The sequence below is a fragment of the Sorex araneus genome, chromosome 2, assembly GCF_027595985.1.
Source record: "Sorex araneus isolate mSorAra2 chromosome 2, mSorAra2.pri, whole genome shotgun sequence".
NCBI classification, from domain to species: domain Eukaryota; kingdom Metazoa; phylum Chordata; class Mammalia; order Eulipotyphla; family Soricidae; genus Sorex; species Sorex araneus.
Window position 1 is genome coordinate 306,786,784 of NC_073303.1, and position 22,305 is coordinate 306,809,088.

General features: G+C 40.7%; 1 protein-coding gene across 3 annotated transcripts in view; it reads right to left on the minus strand.

Moving 5' to 3' along the window:
* FNDC3B (fibronectin type III domain containing 3B) overlaps positions 1 to 22,305 on the minus strand; it is a 362,568-nt gene that overhangs the window by 82,557 nt on the left and 257,706 nt on the right. For all 3 annotated transcript variants that reach the window (XM_055128349.1, XM_055128351.1, XM_055128350.1), the window contains exons 8-10: positions 15,799 to 15,950; positions 12,776 to 12,835; positions 923 to 1,061 (exon numbers count right to left, since the gene is read on the minus strand). In XM_055128349.1, coding sequence (XP_054984324.1) covers positions 923 to 1,061; positions 12,776 to 12,835; positions 15,799 to 15,950 — 351 coding nt within the window. The remainder of the gene's footprint in view (positions 1 to 922; positions 1,062 to 12,775; positions 12,836 to 15,798; positions 15,951 to 22,305) is intronic.

Here is a 22,305-nt window from a genome sequence, read left to right on the forward strand (position 1 = left end):
CACAGTCACTGCTGGCTACTGGCTCAAGAACACAGTTGCTCACAAGAGCGGGGCCTACCCAAGCCCTGCATGGCTGCTAACCACCATTCTCAACTGCTCTTTTGGCAGCTCCCTAGACAAATCTTACCCTCAAGGAACAAAAAGATCAAATACTCCTTTTCCAGCACTGGCCCTCCTAGTATTCTTTTTTTTTTTTCTCACCTTTACTGCTCTCCCCCAAATACTATAAAGCTATTATTTCTACTTCTACAAATCTTATTTTTTAAACCACACTTCAGAATTTCAAGAGCACAGAAATAATTGCTATGGAGATGGACAACAAGCTATTTTCGCGGAAATGCACAACTCTGACATGGCAAATGATAGCATCTTTTGAGCAAAAGTGAAGAGTAAATGGAATTTCATGAAACATATAATTCTGTCTTAAAAATAATTAGTGATCCCAAGGCCTAATTAGTAGATATAATGAAGTTTTAATGTTACTCACACCATGAAACATTCGATAGTTTTAAACATCAATTATTTTTGTTACCACTTGAATAAAGCTAAGAGAACTTTAAGATCACTTTGTGCCTACCTCTTTCTTTACAAAACCTCTTGCTAAAGTCTCTTACTGTTCTCAAAGGAATGAAACTCTCAGAAAATTATACTTAGATATTTTAAGTATATCCCTTATAAAGTATTTCCCATTATCTAAAAGATAAACCCAGCCAGTCCCTCTGTGAAGAAACCTAAAGCTGGGAAAGCTGGGTATCACAGTTCCCTTTTCTGTTACTTTGCCCATTTTTATAGGAAGATGTGGTAACTCTTGATACCATCGTAATATTTCACAATGACTGAGAAGAACATCAGACACCAGTTGACTGGAGTAACGCTAAGTGGTTAAAGGCTTTAGACTCGTTCCACACTTGACGTTACTCACTTTCCACTGCAAGGTGAGCGAGCTCTTGCCCCTGTGTGCCAGCTTGGGTGGGAGGGGGCACTCGGGCGCGCAGCTGTGAGTGGTGAAGCTGACGGGCTCGGAGCAGGAGCCTTTCACAGAATTGTACATGGCGTACACCCTGAAACCGAAGGAGACAGACACAGTGAGTGGAGGTGGCCGACGAGCTGGCCAGGGCTTTTAATCTTAGACTTGTACCAGGACTTTCCAGAAAATAGAATTTTCTTGGGTCATGAACACTGTGACTCTGCTACTTATCTGTATCTTTTTTCTTTTCTTTTCTTTTCTTTTCTTTTCTTTTCTTTTCTTTTCTTTTCTTTTCTTTTCTTTTCTTTTCTTTTCTCTCTCTTTTATAAATTGAATCACTGTGAGGTAATTACAAAGCTTTCATGTTCTGAGTTTCAGCCATACAATGATCGACCACTCATCCTCCCACCAGTGTACATTTCCTGCCACCAATGTCCCCAGGATCCTTCCACCCCCCACCCCACCCCTCCCTCTGCCTCTATGGCAGACAATTTTGATCATACTCTCTATTTTGAGGCATTATAGTTTGCAATACAGATACTGAGAGGCAATCATGTTTGGTCCTTTGTCTACTTTCTGCCTGCTGTTTTTGTCCACACCTGACAAGGGTCAGCATTTTCAGGGGACCACCCCTCTCCCTGCCCAGGAGGGAAGAGCCCCCTGACATTTCTCCCGCCCCTGCCCCCACCAAGTATTCTCTCTTCCACTAGTGATCTGAATCACCAATCCCATTTCAGACAGGGAGAGTCTACTGACAAGAAAAGAATGTGCTATATATATATAAAAATAAGTGTTAGCCCCCAGAATGTTCTCCAAAGACATTCTAAAAACCAAAACGCCTTGACTCTGGAATGGACTGAGAGTAAAAGAACAAGGAGGGGTGAGCAAGCACAGGCAGGAGAGATCACAGACGTGAAAACAACAGAAGGAATAGCATCTCTGAATTGTTTTCATGAAACAAAAATATTTAGGAAGAAATACAAATGTTCAAGAACAAGGCATGACTAGCAAGTGTGTCATTAATTCAATGATGCTCTGATTTATCTATGGGAACTTTCATCTCTTGCACCTACGCCAATACTAAAGCTGTACATCTGCACATTGAGAGGCTTGGCTCGACCTTGAACATGTGTGCCTGATATCTCCAGAGATGCGGTGAAGAAAAGCTCAGGAAATCCTACAAAATAAAAGATTCTCTTCTGATAGCAGAAAATAGGGTAAGTTGATTTTTATTTATTTATTTATTTTTTTGCTTTTTGGGTCACACCCAGCGATGCTCAGGGGTTACTCCTGGCTCTGCACTCAGGAATTGCTCCTGGCAGTGCTTGGGGGACCATATGGGATGCCGGGGATCGAACCCGGGTCGGCCGCGTGCAAGGCAAACGCCCTACACACTGTGCTATCGCTCCGGCCCCGGTAAGTTGATTTTTAGCATCCTCCTTTCTCTGTCTTTAAAATGTTGGGCATTTAACTAGTGTGAAAACATACTCTTTTGAAGAGAACTACAGAAGGTCCAGGAAGGCAGCTCAAAGGGCTATTGTGCATGCTTTGCATATGAGAGGTCGGAGTTTGAAACCCAGCACTGCATGTTCCCCTGAGCACCATGAGGAGTGGTGTCCAAGCACTGAACCAGAAGCAAATAGTCTTTAAGCACTTCCAGGTTTGTGCACCCCCCTAAATAAATTAAGAAAAAACAACAACGAATAATTTTTTTTTCCATTTTGGGTCACACCTGGTGATGCACAGGGGTTACTCCTGGCTCATGCCCTCAGGAATTACTCTGGCAGTATGTGGGGGACCATATGGGATGCTGGGAACCCAGGTCGGCCGCGTGCAAGGCAAATGCTCTACCTGCTGTGCCATCTCTCCAGTCCCAACAAAGAATCTTTGTTGCTTAAAAAAGATGCAAAGATTAAACTATTAAGAATTGTTCAAGAGTCTGTATCAGGCCTTCAATTCCCATAAACATCTTTTCATGAAATCCTATTAAAGACATATGAAAACCCATACTAGAGATGGAAGGAAGTTCCCTAAAAGCTACACAGCTAAAGTTTAAATGCTATATTATATTGTCTGATATTCTCACTCAACAATCATGCTTTTTGAAATACCCACAAAACTATTTGCCCCTCACTCTGTCCAATGATATAACAGTGGAAAATAACAATATTATGGGAAAACAGGTACTACGTAGTAGGTATGCAATCAACATAGTCCTTTCTCCAGAAAGTTCATTACAGAAAACTCAGAGACCTGTCATGTCAAGAGACATGATTACTTTCCAAAATACCTATGTACTAGAGAGCTAACTTAGTTGTCTTTTGGGAGGACACTATGATGTCTGGTGGGATCTAACTATTAGAATATTCTCCATGCAACTTGATGAAAGAAATGCTCTTTTTGAAAAAACTGCATTCACTGTAAGTGGGGACAGAAAAGTATAAAATTGATCAGTATTATCTGCAAGATCATTTCCATATAGTCAGGATAAGCTCAGTGGGAGTCAGTTACATAAAATGAATCTAGAGTATGATAAGCATGGGCAAGGATCCAGCTTCAATTTATGGAACAGAATTCTCCAATGTCAATTCATGGGTTGCATCTGGCCCAAGATACACGGGGAGTATGGATGGGAGAGAAGAACATACCAAGAGTCATCTGTAAATTAAAAGACAGCAGCAATGATGACCTCAAAGAGTCAAGCAGACTTGTGCAGCCCTAAGAGATCATAACACTACAATTTTTTTGCCAGAAAACTGAACTTGTATCTGACTAGACATCATCATCACTTTAGGTGACGGTATAAGCCAGAAAAGCACACTAAGTACACTGCAGGGATGGAGTCAGCCTCATTCAAACTATAAAATAATTCACAACAGAAAAAATTATCCCAATTATCCCAACATATATGCTGCAAAGAGGAAAAAAGGATGAAGGGAAAATTTATTGATAAAAAATTAATGGCCTCTTAAAGAGAATATTCAAATGATGTTAGCATTCTGAGTACAGCAGGCTGAAATGGGAACAGGTTCTATTTTTTAAAGATTTTAAGGAACCATATTTGGTTGTTTGGGGCTAATGTGGTTCACAAGTGGAATAATAGTTTGGACTAGGCTTCAAAGTAGCTGGGGGAAGGAGAAGGAGAGGGAAACTAGTAACTAAGAAGCTGGTTAATTCTCTGAAATCAAGCTTAAATTTGAACAGTAAACCAAAGCTGAAAGTAATTTTGGAGATTCCTCGAAAAGCAAACAACAAAAAAGGATAGCTGGGGAAAGAGTTCAAACTGTGCAATGTTTTTACATGTTTTTACAATGTTTTACATGCCAGTTTCATCTCTGGCAGTATGTGTCCCCGGAGCACCTCTGGGCATCTCACAGACTCACAGACACACAGACACACACACAGAAATACACATACGCCTTAGCTTCCTTAAGAACCTGAAGTTGTAGAACAGGCTCGAGAATCCTAGGATAAAAGTGAGAGTAGCTCTTGCTTCGGACGGGACAGGTCATGTGCATTACAGACACCAACCACGCTCAACTATCATCTCGGGCTGAGAGTGCTGTTGGCTGGGCTGTGCTCAAGGACTTTGCCCGCTGAGGGTCCTAGTAAGAATCTCTGTAATTCGCCTACTAGCCTGTGCCATACTGTGTACACTGGGTTCACAAAAATAGTGCCCCAAATCCATCAGGCTAATAGAGCAGAGGCAAGGAGCCAGGGAAGGGCGTGCAAAGTGCCAGCAGACTGGACTGTGGGGAGATACCGGCCGTGGATCTGAACTCCGTCATGTTTGTTTTTTTTCTTCCATTAGATTCTTGGAGTCTGAAATCCACAGTAATTAGGTGAGAGAAACAAGAGTAATAGAGGAGGGCTTGGCAGCCTAGCTGGGAGGATATCAGGAGGGAGAAAATGAACTGGCAGAAGACAACAATCTGAGGCAGTTGAAAACCTGAAGTTGAACAAGTCACACAGAATTATATTCCCTACTATTGAAATTTGAAAACAAACAAAAAAACACCAAAACTGCAATTAATTCATTTGCACTGGTAAAAGTACTAGGAAAACAAGATCCATTAATATGGCAATATAAATGCCTTGAGAACAGTACCGAAAGTTTGACACAATGTCTGAGAATCCCAGTCTATGACTACAGTTAGTCAATTCCATTGACTGGTAAATAAGTAACAATTAATTGCAATACTAACCCCTTCTGTTTTTATCAGTAACTGTAATAGAAAAGTGTTTAGAAGTAATGCTACATTTTCAAAGATTTTTTTTTTCACAAGAAGGTGATATTTTCTCCCTATAAATATCATCATATGATAGAAGGATCTGTTTCTAAGACTCAATAAATCAAAACAGTTGAATTTATTTTGCACATATCCCTCTACAAAATACCCTTTTTCTACGAATATATTAAATATGTGTAAGTTTTCACATTTGTTTCAGCTTAACTGATGCTTATGAAATAGGTGCCCCAAGAATTTCGAAAACTTGCTTCCAACTTCTTCCAGCACGTTGTTAATTCACTAGGACCCACAATTTCTGGTCAATAACACCTATTTCATAACTCTCTACTGAGCTGGTCAACCATAGTTTTGGAAATGTTACATCACATCATTTTTCTGGAAAAAGCTATTACATGATATCATCTATGGGCAACTTCTTGGACAAACTGTTTATACCACTGACTGGAAAACTATTTTTAATCATGAAATTACTATTCATCAACATTTAAACTGTAGATTCTTCTACCAACTGAAAAAACAAATTCTTTACTCCCATAGAAAACTGGTTATTTCAATGCCAATATGATTGATGAAGTATCAATTAAAAAACACGCTTCTCTGCTTATGTAAAAAATAAGTGATATGTTAATAGAAGCATACTTACATATAAATACTATGAAATATTATTTATGCATTGATTTTTCTTCTCACTTTTCCTTCCTCAAGGTATAGTAACAACCATATGCACATAGTATATGCACAATATTTCTCACATGCAAGATTTCCTATCTGTATTTTTATATAATACATAAAATACAAAACTGTGGAAACACCAAATAATTATATTTTCATAACCACAAACTGAGTTCTCATATTCAACCATTACTAACTCCCCTTAGAAAGCAATCTCTATAAGAAATCAGTGACAAATATGAAAGTGATAAATAAAAAGTTAACTCAAGACCGAATACCTAAGTTTTTCAAATCAACAAAGGAGAATTACTTTTATATAATAACTAGGAGAGGAAAAAATAGTTGTTGGATAAATGTGTAGCAATAATACACACACACAAATACCACAAAGTGAGGAGGAAAAAATATCCCTTATAACCTGAACTACCCCAGGACACATATTTTCAGCAAGAGATGTGTGCGGGGAATATGGCAGGGCAGGTGAAAAAAAGCCACAAACACAGGAGCTGGAGCTGGGCCTCAAGGCTGACACAGTCTCTTATGAACTATTTCCAGTAACAGGGAGAAGATGGCAAGGAATCAAGAGCTATTCTTGCCTGGCAACTGATGGCATGCAGCAGACAGCTCAGTGACAGCACTCTGATGGAGACACGGACTGCTGCTAGAGAGGGACTGAAAAGAAGGGCCTGCTCAGCTGACTGGTGAACTGTCGGCAATACTATCACAGGAGGGAAAAGTCAAAAATGAGAAAACACATCTAAAAAGGTACTGAATAATCAAAGTGAAGGGGATGGAAGTGCAGGAGAAAAATCAAAACCAGCAAGAAATGAAAGAACAGAAACCCCCGTGAGGCTTCATGGCAAGGTGAGAAAGAAACCTCTCAGGCTACTGGAATGATTTGAGTAGAAAATTCTGCAGGTCTTAATCAAAATGTGTGAGACTGGTAGCAAATGCAGTATGTTTCGGACTGCTAAAGGGAATATTTCCATTTCCACCACTGGCCGTAAAGACTTCCACGAGAGAGATACTTTGTAAACTAGAAATGCAGGAACAAAAACGGCAATGACTGTAAGTGCTCATTTTGCAGCTGTATAGTAAGGGCAGTTTTCTAAGTTTTATAAGAAAAAAAATCAAGGAAGGAAATTATATCCACATGGTCTTTTTGAGGGCTTCTTGGTGACTTTACTTGATTAAATTTTTATTTGATAAAAGCTTACATTCCAAGAACCAAAACTTTTATTTTTTTAAAAACTTTTTTATTGAATCTCTGGGAGACAGACCATTACAATGCTGTTCATGATTGGATTTCAGTCATCCCAACACCCATCCCTCCACCAGTGCACATTTCCCAGCACCAGTGTCCCCAGTCTTCCTCCCATCACCCCCCACCCCCTGCCAGCCTCTACTCTAAGGCAGGTGCTTTTCTTCTCTCTTCTCCCCCCTCCACACACACCCTTTGGACATTGTGGTTTGCAATATTGATACTGAAAAGTTATCAAGAATAACCCTTACCACGACTCTCAAAAAATTAGATATTGAATTCCCATTTGACCCAGCAATACCACTGCTGGGAATATATCCCAGAGAGGCAAAAAAGTACAATCGAAACAACATCTGCACATGTATGTTCATCGCAGCACTGTTTACAATAGCCAGAATCTGGAAAAAACCCGAATGCCCCAGAACGGATGACTGGTTGAGGAAACTTTGGTACATCTATAGAATGGAATACTATGCAGCTGTTAGAAAAAAGGAGGTCAAGAATTTTGTAGTTAAGTGGATGGGCATGAAAAGTTTCATGCTGAGTGAAATGAGTCAGAAAGAGAGAGACAGACATAGAAAGATTGCACTCATCTATGGTATATAGAATAACAGAGTGGGAGACTAACACCCAAGAACTGTAGAAATAAGTACCAGGAGGTTGACTCCATGGCTTCGAGGCTGGCCTCACGTTCCGGGGAAAGGTCAACTCAGAGAAGCGATCACCAACTACATTGTAGTCGAAGGCCATGTGGGGGAAGGGAGTTGCGGGCTGAATGAGGGCTAGAGACTGAGCACAGCGGCCACTCAACACCTTTATTGCAAACCACAACAGCTAATTAGAGAGAGAGAACAGAAGGGAATGCCTTGCCACAGTGGCAGGGTGGGGTGGGGGGGAGATGGGATTGGGGAGGGTGGGAGGGACGCTGGGTTTACGGGTGGTGGAGAATGGGCACTGGTGAAGGGATGGGTTCCCGAACTTTGTATGAGGGAAGTATAAGCACAAAAGTGTATAAATCTGTAACTGTACCCTCATGGTGATTCTCTAATTAATAATAAATAAATTAAAAAAAAAAAAGAATAACCCTTACCTACTTTTAACCCTCAGATCTGGCCTAGTGTGATCATTCCCAGCTATTATTGTCATAGTGGTCTCTCCTCTATCTTCCCTACCCTCAGCCCCACAGATACATGTGGTTAGTTCCAACCACAGGTTAGGGGTTAGGCCTCCTAAACCTTGTATTTCCCTGGCCATGGATATTATTCTTCTACAATATAAGCTACAATATATATCGGATATGCCAAAGACAGTAACAATAAGTCTCTCAATGAGACATTACTGGTGCCCGCTCGAACAAATCGATGAGCAACATGAGCAACGGGATAACAGAGTGACCACAAATGAATGCAGTCATTCTGTAGCTGTCCCTTTGCTTCTGACTCATTTCAGTCAGCAGGATACTCTCCATGTCCATCCATTTATAGGCAAATTTTATGACTTCATTTTCCTGACAGTTGCATCGTATTCCATTGTGTAGATGTTTCTTTATCCAAGGGAACCAAAACTTTGAGAATGTCAATTCAACTGCACAAAATTTTGCTTCCCTCTTAGAAATTTTAAGTGCCAATTATCTTTATCCCAATAAAACAGTGGTATGTTCTAACTACTTATAGGTTTAAGGGACCCACCTCATGCAGCCTTATTTTTAGAGTGTGGAAAGACTATACCAACTGTGGGAAAATAATATGAAATGTAAAACAAATTAACATACTTTATGATACATATTTTATACAGGTTTACATTAGATTGATTATTTATAATATGCTGGCTTTATCAGGTACATATAAATGATATAATCTATGACTGATTTCTGACATACTCATAAATATATTTCTTTGCTCTCACAGCATTTTTCTGAGACTGTTATAAATACTACCTTTACTTTATAAATGAGAAAACTAGTCCAAAGAAGTTTAAATGGCTTGCCTATGCACCTCGTAAGTGATAGAGCCATTAATTCACATGCTAAATTCTTCCATCAGGGTGGCTTTTCAAAGTAATTCAAGGAAGAGGAAGCAAAATCTAAGGACCATAAGTTGTGCTTCTTATCTCTCTTGAATAAAGGATGTGTGTAAGGAAAGAAAAATGATAGATCTATACAGCAAACAGTCTAGGCAAGGCAAAAATATGGCGTTTAAAACTGTGACTCAAATGGTAAAGACATGTCTTGAACCTATATGGTCCTGGACTCAATACCTAGGCATCAATCAAATAGCCCCAGAGCACCAGAAATTATTACCTTGACTCCCAGCACTACCACCACAACAGAAAAAACAATAAAACAACTAAAATCTGGATTACAGATATTACCATTAGGAGAAGGGTTTTGAAAAATGACTCAAAAGATGTCACAAACAAGAAGGGAGAATTTTTTGAAAACTCCAGAGTGTTACAGAATATACTGGAAAAATTGTTTGCTAGACCAAAGACGTGGTAGTCCTTAGATTGTACATGTATAGTGCCACATATGTGTCATGTCATAGAAGCCACGAGTATGGGGCTCCAGCTATGTCAGGACAAAGTCTGGATCCAGTGGTAATCACCTCATGCCCCTCTTCTCTTTATAAGAGAAAAACAATTCATTCACAGCCCCAGAATTCTAGGTATTCATGAGACTAGGCAGTAAAAAGAATTGATGAGTAAATGATCTCAAGTGGTCTTAGACGTTGTCAGAGAGTTAAAACTAATAAAAGGAAACAACTGCCTAGTAAATAATGGAAGACTAGTAAATCATGAAAGACTGTTTATGATAACAAATTTCTTAAAAAAGGGTATTATCACCTCATGAAGGAACTAGAAATCAATAAAGCAGTAACAAACTGTTAAAGATGGGGGGAAAAGAAAACATATGTTGACAATGAATAAAGGAGAATATTTACATAACTCACTATGTGGTGTTACATTTTCTGGTTCATTGTTAAATCAAGTGCTTGCAAGTATAGCTAATCTATTTCTATTATCATCTCATCTCAGCTACACAAAAAATACAAATCTTTTTATATGTGCAGATTATGTGAAAAGTTTAATGTGGCTGGGTGAAGACACAGTTAACTCAACATCCAAAGTTTCATTTAAACCAGAGGATATGGTTGCAAGAGTTCATCTAAACTAAAGCTAAGCAGATGTGTTTTTTATGAATGAACAGAAAATGCCTTGCTTTAAACTTAGTTTTAAATAGTGTAGTTAATAAGATATAAGCTGAATACATCCTCAAACATGAAAAATTGTTGGAAGGAATCTATGAATTGGCCAAAGTTAGAATAATTAATTTACATCACAATCTGACTACAACTCACCTTATAAAACATAATATACATTATATGGAGTGATAGCACAGTGGGTAGGGCGTTTACTTTGCATGCAGCTGTCCCGGGTTCGATTCCTCTGTCCTCTCAGAGAGCTTGGCAAGCTACCAAGAGTATCCCGCCCAAATGGCAGAGCCTGGCAAGCTACCCTTATCGTATTCAATATACCAAAAATAGTAACAATAAGTCTCAAAACGGAGACGTTACTGGTGCCTGCTCGAGCAAATCGAAGAACAATGGGAAGACAGTGCTACAGTGCTATACATGTGTCAGTATTATAGTTATTAGGTTATTCTGCCACCATTCCATTAAAAATAAAAATATGGTATGAAATAACCATTGGGAAGTACAATAAAGAATGATTGATGCCTGTAATTTTATTACATAATTTTTATGTACACATTTGAAGAAAGGAAACTTACTACATATAGAATCTTAAGAGATTTTTGTGGGGTGCATCCTATCTTGTAGTAGTTGGGGGACCATGTAGTGCTAGAGATATAACCTGGACCTCTGTGTAAAGAATTTGCTTAACCTTTTGCTGTTTCTCCAGTTCTACATATATTATTACGGCTAACATTTCTGGTTAGCTTAATTTACTTTTAAATAAAATAAAAATAAATTTGTATAATAAACTTGTTAAGGTCGACATTTATAAATCTACCTAAATGCAAACAAACACAAATGGATAGATGGAAATATCTTTAAATAATCAAATGAGCTCTGTAATATTTAGCTAATACTGTCTTCCTCGTATGTTTGTGGTGGCTGAGTTTCTCCTTAGGATTAGCTAACCCACTTTTCAGCAGTCACAGTAAAAATTTTGGAAAAAAAATCACAGCAATGATTTCAAACTACATATTCAGCTTATAAAAACTTATATCTTTACCAAATTGGGTAAATTCTTGCCAAAGTTAATTTACAATTTGTTTTATTTATTTCAAAACCTTTATGCCTTTTAAGGTTTAAAGGTCTTCTTGCATGCTGAAAGTAGACTATAGACTGAATATGATGGCCACTTACTACCTGTATTGCAAACCATAACACCCAAAAGGAGAGAGAGTAAAAGGGAATGTGCCTGCCACAGAGGTGGGAGGAGAGGGGTGGCGGGGGGCAGGGGTGATGGGAGGGATACTGAGAACGCTGGTGGAGAATGGGAACTGGTGGAGGGATGAGTACTAAACACTGTATGACTGAAACGTAGTCACAAAAATGTGTAAGTCTGTAATTCTATTTCATGGTGTTTTTCATTAAAAATTTTTAAATAAAAAAGGTCTTCCTGCAACTTGGGAAGAACTTTAGGTGTTTAGTCAGAGCACAGTTTATATATGTATGGTCTTTATTTAAAACCTGCTGAAAAATTAAAAACCGCAAAATCTTAGTTCACAGAAACCATATAAATTAAAATTCATTTTTAAAATTAAGTGTTTACTCGAAGTGTTTAAAACTCTTCTACTTTTTCTATCATCAGAAGCGTTTTGGGGCCAGAGAGTGTAATAGTTAGGCTGTTTACCATGCCTGTGGTCAACCCAAACACCATAAAAAGGAGGAAGAGTTACATAAAAAGGAAAAGAGTTAGGACAGAGAAGGGACCCTGTGACAATTATAATTGGAAATGATCATTTTGGACAAAAACTGAGTGCTGAAAAGAGGTAAAGTGATATGCATGATACCCTTCAGTAACAGTACTAGAAACCACCATGCCTAAAAGGAAAATATGAGAAAAAGAGAGACAGAGACAGAGATAGACAGACAGATAGATAGTCAGAGAGAGAGAGAGAGAGAAAAGAAGTGTTTCCATATTTCCATAGAGGCAGCCTGTGGGGGTAGGGTGGGCACAGGAGGGAGGGAAGCTGGGGACACTGATGGCAGGAAATGTGCACTGGTGAAGGGATGGGTATTGGAACATTTCTATGTATGACTGAAACCCAATCATGAACAACTATGTAACTGTATATCTCATGGTGATTCATATATATATGTATATATATTTTTTTAAAAAAGAAAACACTTTTGTGTATTGCTAATTACTGCTTCCTTGAGTACAGAATACTAGTGAATAGACAGTGAGTCAAGGAGCTACAATGATTGGTCAGGTAATTTCCATGAACCAAGTGCTTTTTTTTTAAAAAAAACCTTACCAAATTTTCAATATTTTACTGGAACAGGATTTGGAAAAAAATACTTTGAAAAGCAAATCTGATTTAGATTAGCAATTGGAACTCTGTAGTGCAGTTCTAGCTTTCATATCTAAACTCACCTGACATGGTAATCAGTTGCTGGTCGAAGATCTTTCAAGTTACATTCTAATTCTTCTCCACTGCAAAGAAAAATTCATTAGTTAATGATTCAGCTTGAAAAGTAAAACAGGTTTTGCATTTGGATCTCACTATCGTGAACCAGTAATGATTCATGAGCTGTTATATTGATTCAATCCCAAAACAGAATAAATTTTCTTATTTGGTATTACTGTTTCTTTGGACTAGAAAACTAAGATTCCTTTTCATGATGTCATTCCTAGATCTGGAAAATGGCAAGGTTAATACATGAGTAAAATCCAGAAAGGTCTTATTACTTCTTAAATATAAATACAGTTTTTAAAAAAGAAAAGTAAGTAGAGCAATCAAATAGATGGATGAGTATAAGTTAATAACTGTACCAGCTGTCAACTAGACGCAGCTCCCAGATTCACCTTGGCAAGAGTCCCAACTACCTACTCCGTCATCTCAATTCTTGAAGAAATCTTAATTTGTGTCCCCCCAGACCAACACAAAGATCTCATACTTAATTAAATCATTTATCTAGTGGTGAGAGAGATGGCACAGTGGGCAAGGAGCTTGCCTTGCACATAGCTGTCCTGGGCTCAATCCCCAGCACCTCACATGGTCTCCCTCAGAACTGCCAGGATTGCGCCGGTATCACCCCAAAACAACAAAAATATTTGTATAATCAGAAATTGTAATTTTGGAACATTCCAGTCAAAGACTTTAAGTCCTGTGCATAATGCCTCAAATATGTGAGAGGCCTGGGCTCAATCCTTTGCACCCCCAAAAAAATTAAGGTAAATGATAAAATTTAAGATAAGGGTATGGGTATGTGTACATGACTGCATTCATAAAAGCAAAGAAATTCTGCAAAGTGTTTCAAATTAAAGAAGGTTAAAGGGACATAGCAACCATGTATGAGATCTGACTATAGATGAAAAGAAAATATTACATAATTGGCATCACTTAGATCACTAACAAAACTGGGAATATGGATGACAGAATGAAGATATCGTAAGCTGACAATTACATTGTGGCTACACAAGAACATATCACTATAGGAAATAGACTAAGTATTAATAGTAAAGGTTAATCATGTATAAAACAAATGGGAAGAAAGACGGGTGAGAGAAAAAGGCAGGGGAAAGCATGAAGCTCCAATCCTAAGGCAAACAGGGTAAAGAGCTACTGAAGGGAGGTCCTGGTCTCCCAGGACCATTTTGCAATGGTTTATAAACCTGAAATTATTTCTAACAAAAGCCTGTGTCCACTGCTTGCAGCTCAGCTATCTGACCTGCACTGTATGCCTAAAGAGTCTGAATAGGCAGGATCAGTTTAAATTAGAAAAGATGATGGCATAAAAATGTTTTATAAAATTTACCTATTTTCATCATCAGTTGAAACCCAAATGCAAATGTTAGGGAATCGGTGAATCAGACTGAGTTTTTCTGCAGTAACCTGGCCAGCCCCTTGGTTCCTGACCCCAGGAGCACCCTGCACAGAGAGACTGGGAAATGAGGCTTATGTGATAAAGTTCTGTATCATTTCCATTCAGATAACTCAAATGGGATCAAACAGTTGTGAGACTGGGTAGTGAGAGAGTCCTACTTAGCTTGAAGTCCGGTGAGGCATGTTGGAGAGTCCTCCCCTCTGAGGAGCAGCAGGAATCACCTGCTATTTCTGTAGCATGTGGGTGGGTCGGAGGAGAGCAGAGAGTGAGAGGGAGATGCTGAGATCACAGAGGGGCTTCCTGCAGGAGCCAGGCTAGGCCAATGGGAGCACAGTGAGCAGAGGGGAGCAAGGTTTCTTCCTTTACTCTTTATTCAAAAGATGCCATATCCCCAGAGCAAGGTGAGAATTAGGATTCGGGGCTGGGAAGTCCAGGGGCAGGGGAAGGGCCAGGTCAGGGGAGTGCTGATACAGTGGGTAGGGCATCTGATCTGGGTTCCATCCCCAGCATCTCATATGGTCCTTCCAGCCCGGCAGGACTGATCCCTGAGGACAGAGCCAAGAGCACTGAGCACTGCCGCCTGTGCCCCCATGCCCCAGGGACAACACAAAAGAATTAGCAAGGGGGACGGAGGACATGCTATCCATCCGTGAGGTCCAGAGTTCGATTCCTGGCTTAGCATCGTCCCCAGAACACCACTGAGCTGAGTAACACTGCATCTCGGTCCCAAAGTACGAAAACTGTCAGACCTGTTTGGATAGCTGAAGAATCATCAGGGATTGTGCCCCCTCTGGAGTGGGACTAGTGAGACACAACTTCTGCAGCACTGAGGCCAGTGCAAAGAGGGCGGCAAACGGCGCTGTCTGGCCGAGGCACAGCAGGTTTATGTGGCCAGGCCACAGAGCACCCCACGGTCACGCCGAGGGAAGTCAGGTAGTTCAACATGACTTCGATGCGCTCCTGCCTGCAAATCTGAGCAGTGCCCACCATTACAAAGGAGAAAGACTTGACTTTTAAAGTCAAATTTGGAACACACTTTCCACTTGAATCGCTAATAGTGGGGAGTTCATAAAGCAGAGGAGATAATCCCCTTATTCTGTGTGCTAAATGCCTGATCACTAAGAATGAACTGCTCTAATCTTTCTTACAGGTTAGAAAAACTGCAATGGAGGGTAAGAAGAGGGCGACAGAAGGATTTTATTGCAAATTTTTTTAAAACCAGACTGGAAAAAGATGTGGGTCAAAAAAGAGATGATTTATAAGTGCAAAACTAAGCCATACTCACTTTTCTTTTCTTTAATAGACATCAATCGAAAATTTTCTTTAATTCTCTACCTACAAGCCAATATAAAACCTAAGACTATTTTGCCAACGCCAAAGCACTCTGCAAAAGTCATTTCTGACAAGAGCACTGGGCCAGACTCCTGACATTATAATTCTCACTAATCCTAAAAGTGCACTTGGGGAGGGAAAAGTGAAAATTTCTTCAAGTTTTCCTTTGTTTTTCTATTTCCCTAAATGATTCCAATTTCGCGGTTTCGGAGGAAATCACAGAGAAACATACTCTACCTGTAAATAATCTTGTATTTTCCGTCTCGCCCTTTGTCGGATAAGGCAACCTCGTAACTGTAGGGGAAGGAAAGGCCACTGTGGGGTCCACAGGAAAGTCCACCAGGGGGCGCCCAGGACAGCACGACTGTTCTTGCCTGAATATTCGAAACCTGAGGAAGAAAACCAGGGACAAGGGTGTTCAGATCTATTTGACACAATCTCAGGTACTTCCATATCTTTTTTTGATTTATTTGTTTCTGGGTCACAGCTGGGGATGCTCAGGGATTACTCCTGGCTCTGCACCTAGGAAATACTCCTGGCGGTGTTCGGGGAACCCAATGGGATGCTAGAAATAGAACTCAGGTCAGCAACATGCAAGTTCCTTACCCAATGTACTATCTCTAGGGCCCACCAATATTATTAATGATGGCATAAGCTGGTCCAGAATTAATTCACAGTGAACAACTTTAATTACAATGGAAAACAAGCAGAAATCATTCTAGATGATGCTCTCCTGTCAAAGTCCTGATATCCAAAAACACTCCTAAAGCCTTTGTAATGTAATTCATTGTTTCTAAATGTAAAACAACGTCTTACTGAAAAGTTTTTGTCCAAGGGTTGGGATGCACTTGGCTGTGCTCAGGGCCTACTCCCAGCTCTGTGCTCAGGAATCACTCCTGCTCAGGGCACCATATGTGGTACTGGGGACTGAATGGGCAAGGCAAGTGTGTGTGCAAGGCAAGTGTCTTAGCCCCTGTACTACCTCTCCTCTGTACTCTCTCTCTCTTGTCCTATTGCTATGGATCCTAGATTTTTTTTTTAAGAAAAAAAGATGTAGTTGAATGTGTGCTGAGAACTCAACAACATCCATGATTGCCGTTAACTCTAAATGAAGGGGGCACAGTCTCTGGTCCTTTCCCTAATCCCCAAGTCTTGCTTGGTATCAAATCATCCATCAAAGCTGATGCCTTTTAACCCATATATGCTTTGTAAGTTCCTAGGCCAAAGAACCCACCCAGTGAAGGCAAGTAGAATGAAGACTTAAGGCTGGCAGGTGGTAGAAATACACAGGGAGAGGTATAACCTATCCAAGCTCTGAGCTTTTAATTTCCAGGACTTAGTCCACATAAAACCAATGGTGCCTTCCTTGGGGCAGCACCCACATACACAGCTTATTCTCCAATCTGTCTTTCAGAGTCTATTTCTGGATTCCAGAGAAATTCAACCAAATGCATGGTGTTTAAATCACCAATGACACTTTAATTCTGTAAGTTTCCTTCCTAATATTAATTTGGATAATATATCGAAACTGAAATATATTATATATATAATTATAATTATGTACAATTATAATATATTATATATAATATATTGAAACTGAAATAAGAGTTTCAGTTATAGAGGCTAGATGTTAATTCTTTGGGTGGACAAATATATTCAGTTGCCCACCCCTACTTTTGTCACTATTTGACTTACGTAGGACATTAAAATGTGGTATAAAAATTAAAGGCATGAGTTGTAAAGATGGAAAACTGAACTCATTCTCTCCTTTCAGCCTGTCATCTATTCAAATCATCTCTGCAGCTTAGAAAAGACACGGCCTCCCCATCACTTCTGTACCGACAGAGCATCAAGGGAAATTTCTCAATCATGTAGGCAACCCCCTGCTGACCCCTCAGGACTCCAGGCTTCTCTACCCACAAGCAGCCTTTCCTGGAGCCCCATCACCACTGTTCATCCTACAGAAGCCTTTACTGATGCCTCTGCATGGCGAACACTGCTTACAGCCTCTGTCTCCCTTCCCTGCTAGAATGTGGGACCGTCTAAGGACAAGGCCCATGTTACATTCAGTTGGTGCTGTGGTTGCTGAACAAACAGTTCGAGTCAAAAGGGTGAGACAACCTGGGCTTCTGATGCAAGTGGCACAGGAAGTGAGAGACTAGCATCACACACATATTAAAGAACAACAAAGGAAGAAACAACCCTGAGGAGACGATCTATGGGGAGACTATGAAGCACAGTAGCAGAGCACTTGCTTGACATGTTTGAGACACTGGGTGTTCTCCCCATCACTTGCAAAAACAAAACAAAACAAACAAAAAAGTCCCCCTCAACAATCCCCCCCCCCAATGATAAATGAAAAACAAATCAGAGAAATGCTGTAGAATCAAAGTCCACTCTCTCAACTATGGAACTATGGTCCCAGACTTGAGGCTTCTAGTACGGGACCCCTTTCTCTGCTCAGTGCGTATGTCCCCTACTGCCCTCCTTAGCTTTTGACTTTTGACTTTTTAACTTTTCTGGGTGTTTTTCTGTTGTTGGTATTTGGGGTGACACCCCGCAGTGCTCAGGGCTTTCTCTTGCCTCTTTGCTCAGATAGCAGTCCTGGTGTTGCTCATGGAACCACAAACAACATCAGAGATTACACCGGGGTCAGCCACATGTGAGGTCAGGGCCTTAACCTCTGTACTATCTTACTAGTCTTTTAGCCACATTATTTTTAACAAACTTCTTTTGCATCCCCTTGAAATCGTGCTTCTGAGTATTCATTTAACAATAATAGTCAGTGACAGGTGCTGGACACAGTGATTATTAAGATGCAATCTCTGCTTCAGTGAGCACCAGCTTAGTGAGGAGCGACTTCAAGGTGGAGGTCAGAGCACAGAGGGACCCTCAGAGCATGAGGCCCATCCTGGCCTGCTCAATGCCTGCTCACAATTGATCATTTATTCTGTGCTCAGCCACAATTTACTGGCTAGGTTTGGGGCATATGTCATGATACTGTGCTTTACTTGGTTATCTGTGTGCTGCTCCCCTGTTTAGATTTTAAGGTGATATTTCTACCATGGACATTGACCATTAATGAGTAATAGTGAGGCAGTGGGGATAATATGTGATTTCTAACTTACAGAGATTTTTGCTATGAAAAATTCAGTTGTAATTAAAAATTAAGCTGAGTAGATGCTGGGAAATGGTCAGCAGAGGTGATAAATGGCTCCTTTGCACAGTTCCAGGAACACAGTGTGGAGTAAGAGTGACTCTGTGAATGGTCACTGTGAATGGTGTGAAATAGCATCATGTCTCAAAATAGCTCTGCAACATGTGCACAGAGATAGGAAACAAGCACCCCTCGAGGCACAGCCCTTTAAACTCTTCTCCCTCTCATTAGCTCTTACGGATCTGCTTTTATTCTTTAGGATTTGGTTAAATCATACCTTTGCAGAGCAGTAATATACAATATTATACCAAAGAAATATTCCCCGGTCCCTGAAATCCCCTAACCCAGCCCAACGGAGTCACGCGGTCAGTGGAACACAGGCAAATGCATCTTCAGCAAGGCCAGCCTCTCCCAAGCTCACTTGGATAGCTCGGCATTGTTCCCCAAGGACAGAGGCTACTGCAAACTCTCTCCTGGAGCTAAGCAGCCTGCCGCCTGCATTACTGAGGAGCCAGCGGCCTCCTGAGTCCCACCCCCCCAACTCCCCTTACACTAACTCCTAGGCTTCAGGTTTCCTTTCTTTGGGCGCTGGAATCTTAAGAGAAAGAGGGCTTTGTCTTTGTTAGAACTTGGAACTCTCTTCCATTTCAAGGCCCTGCCAGGAAATTACATGGTGCCTTTCATAAAATAAATGAATACATAAATAAATAAATAAGTCCCATACAGAGGATTCCTTAGCACTTGATGCATACACTTCCAGAGCCCAGGAGGTGCTGCCCCAGAGGCTGACTCTGAACTCTAGGAACTCTGGCTGGGCTCACGTGCATTTCAGAGTAATGCTTCACCCCCACACCAGTAGTGACAAGCGAACTGGACTGGAGTCCAAGCAGACTGAGCACCCAGAGATCATCCTGGCTGTTATTCCCGAACAAGGAGTTTAGAAGTCACACAGCCAACCAACTTCTTGATGCATAATTATTCTCCTGGAACGAGAAGTCACTCTTCTTTGCAATGGTGATAACAGTGGTGATTTCTAGGTATAAGATTATTGGATAAAACCCAATCTGACATTTGCTTCAGCAGCTGAGCTGTCAACGGGTTGGCTGTGCAGGGTGCTAGCCTAAGTCTGCAATGAAACTCAATTCAGTTACTCTGAAGTACCTGGAATGACTCATAACATCAGCATCTACTTCTTTTTTTGTCTGTTTAAACAAGTTAACTTTTATTTATTTACTGTCTTCTTGCTCAGTGCTCACTCCTGGCTCAGAGCTCAGGGATCACTCCTGGCAGGGCTTAGGGAACCATGTAGGATGTTGGGGATCAAACCCAGGTCGGCAGCATGTGAGGTAAGTGTCCGCCCTGCTTTAATTGTCTCCCTGGCCCCAGCATCTATTTGTAAAAGATTCCTCCCCACTCAGTAGCATCCCACTCTGTATTTATTACATGTAGACTCTAACTTGAGAACAGCTGCCAGTTAAAATCATAGGACCGGAGGGAAAGAGGCAGCAATAGGCTGCTGGGCCTGTTTTGCATGCAAAGACACTGGTATAGCCTCTGGTGCCACATGATCCCCTGAGCACTGCCAGGTATGGGGCCAAAATCCCCAAACAAAGCAAAACAATACAAAAAACCCTAAACCAAACAAGTCAAATAGTTATGTATACAATTAGGAAATCCCTATGCTCTGTTATCTTGTGGCCATTTGATGTATAATCCTTCGCTCCCCTTATCCTTGCTCCCCCTCTTCTGTTTATCCCAGTATTCTCAAGCTGCGTGATAAAATTCATCATGTTAATTCTCAGGCTATATAAGATGCAAAAGATATTCATTAGTTGGATCAAAAGCAGCATCTATTCTCATAAAGTCACTACACTCTTTCTCCCCTGTTCAAAATATTTCTGTACAGACTAGCAGTATCTATATTTGGTCTGGTCTTTGGAGTCAACCAAGTGGGAGGTCTGCTGAGCCAATCATGGGGGAACTTTAAGGAAATATTACCATAAAAATATTGGCTCCACTTCAAAAGTAAGATCATGAAAAAATAGCAATGCAGAGGAAAATTATATAGCAGAAGGTCAAAGAGATCATTCTTCAAACAAAAAGGATAACTTCTAATCTAGTAATTCCACAATCACTTGCTTCTCTAATTCCATAAATACTGAACCCCCCATCTGTCCCCAGCTACACTGCTGTTTATCTGCCAAGGCACTGTTTCTGGAGGGACAGTTCTTCCTGAGGTCAGTTTACTCACTTCTGGAACCGACAAATCAATTGTTCCGGTAAACTAAACATTGGCAGTTGAAAACAATGTAGAACCCTAATTCCTGGTTATATTTATTTACCTGGAACACGAACAGCCTGGCAGCTTATGGGGTGGGGGGGACACATCTAGTATCACCATCAGAACAGGCTCTCAGGTTAGGTTAGCGGTAGCTGGTATAAATAAAGCTCCATTCTAAACCACTTAGAACAGTATCACACTTCTCTGATATCATGGTGACTGGTGAGTGCAGTCCCCAAGGCACCTGAGATGTTATAGTCACAGGACAAACACCTAGTATATTTGTATTCCACTTTACTCGATGAGGGAAGTATTCTGACTTTTTTTAGAATTTGAGTTTCTGAAGAGTAAATGACTTGTTAAACCCAGAAAGTCCAAAGTTCTAGAAAAATGACTGGAATTCACAAGTTCTAAATATTGTCTACACCCATAAGAATCTCCAAAATCTCAAAGAAAACTACGTGCTTTTTTGTTGAGTTGCTACCAATGTGAGTGAAAAAATAAAATCAAGAAAGAAGATTCCTTTATCGATATGCCCAACTTTGTGGTGCTTCCTGCCCTGGAGAGGATCCTCCTTCCCACTTCAGGGAAAAGCAGGCAGAGCTTCGCTGTGGGCAAACACCAGAACCTGGAAAGAAATATTCCCTAACGAAGATGGTCTGAATCATCTGTGACTGACTGCTTGGAGAGTTCTACCTCCCAAAGACGAGGCACAGGGAGGTCATGTAGCTTAGCCAAGGCAGAAGAAGACAGACTCTGCTCTCAAGGTTTTTTCAAATCTCTTTTCCATAACTCCACCCCTAGCTCTGTGGTGGAGGCTGGGGGACAAGGACTCCGAGCAACACGACTAATTCGCCAGGCAATTCAATGCTCAGGTGCAGCGGCAGGACACTGCTCTGCAAGGGACGCTGGAAGCCATCAGGGCAATCCCAGCCATGCTCAGAGTTACAGCCGCTGGTGCTGGAGGGACCAAGGGCTGCCAGACTGAATTCTGGTCCCTGCAAATGCAAGGGATGTGCCCCCTGGCCCTTGAGCTGTCTCTCTGGTCCCCTGGCACCCATTCTTGAGGCTTGAGAATCGTCATTCCCATTACTGTAATCAGACCCTATCAGTGATCTGTTTCGGGTCTTCAAAGCATTGACCTACCAGAAAAACTGCTGGAAACTACCCACAGTATTTTATATTATTGGACGCTCGCTAGTGAAATACACCCAGCATGCCTAAGAATGGAACCAAAAATAGAAAAAGACCACAGACATGGGATTCTTTTAGAAGTACTCAGATTATTGGAATGCTACAGAAAACA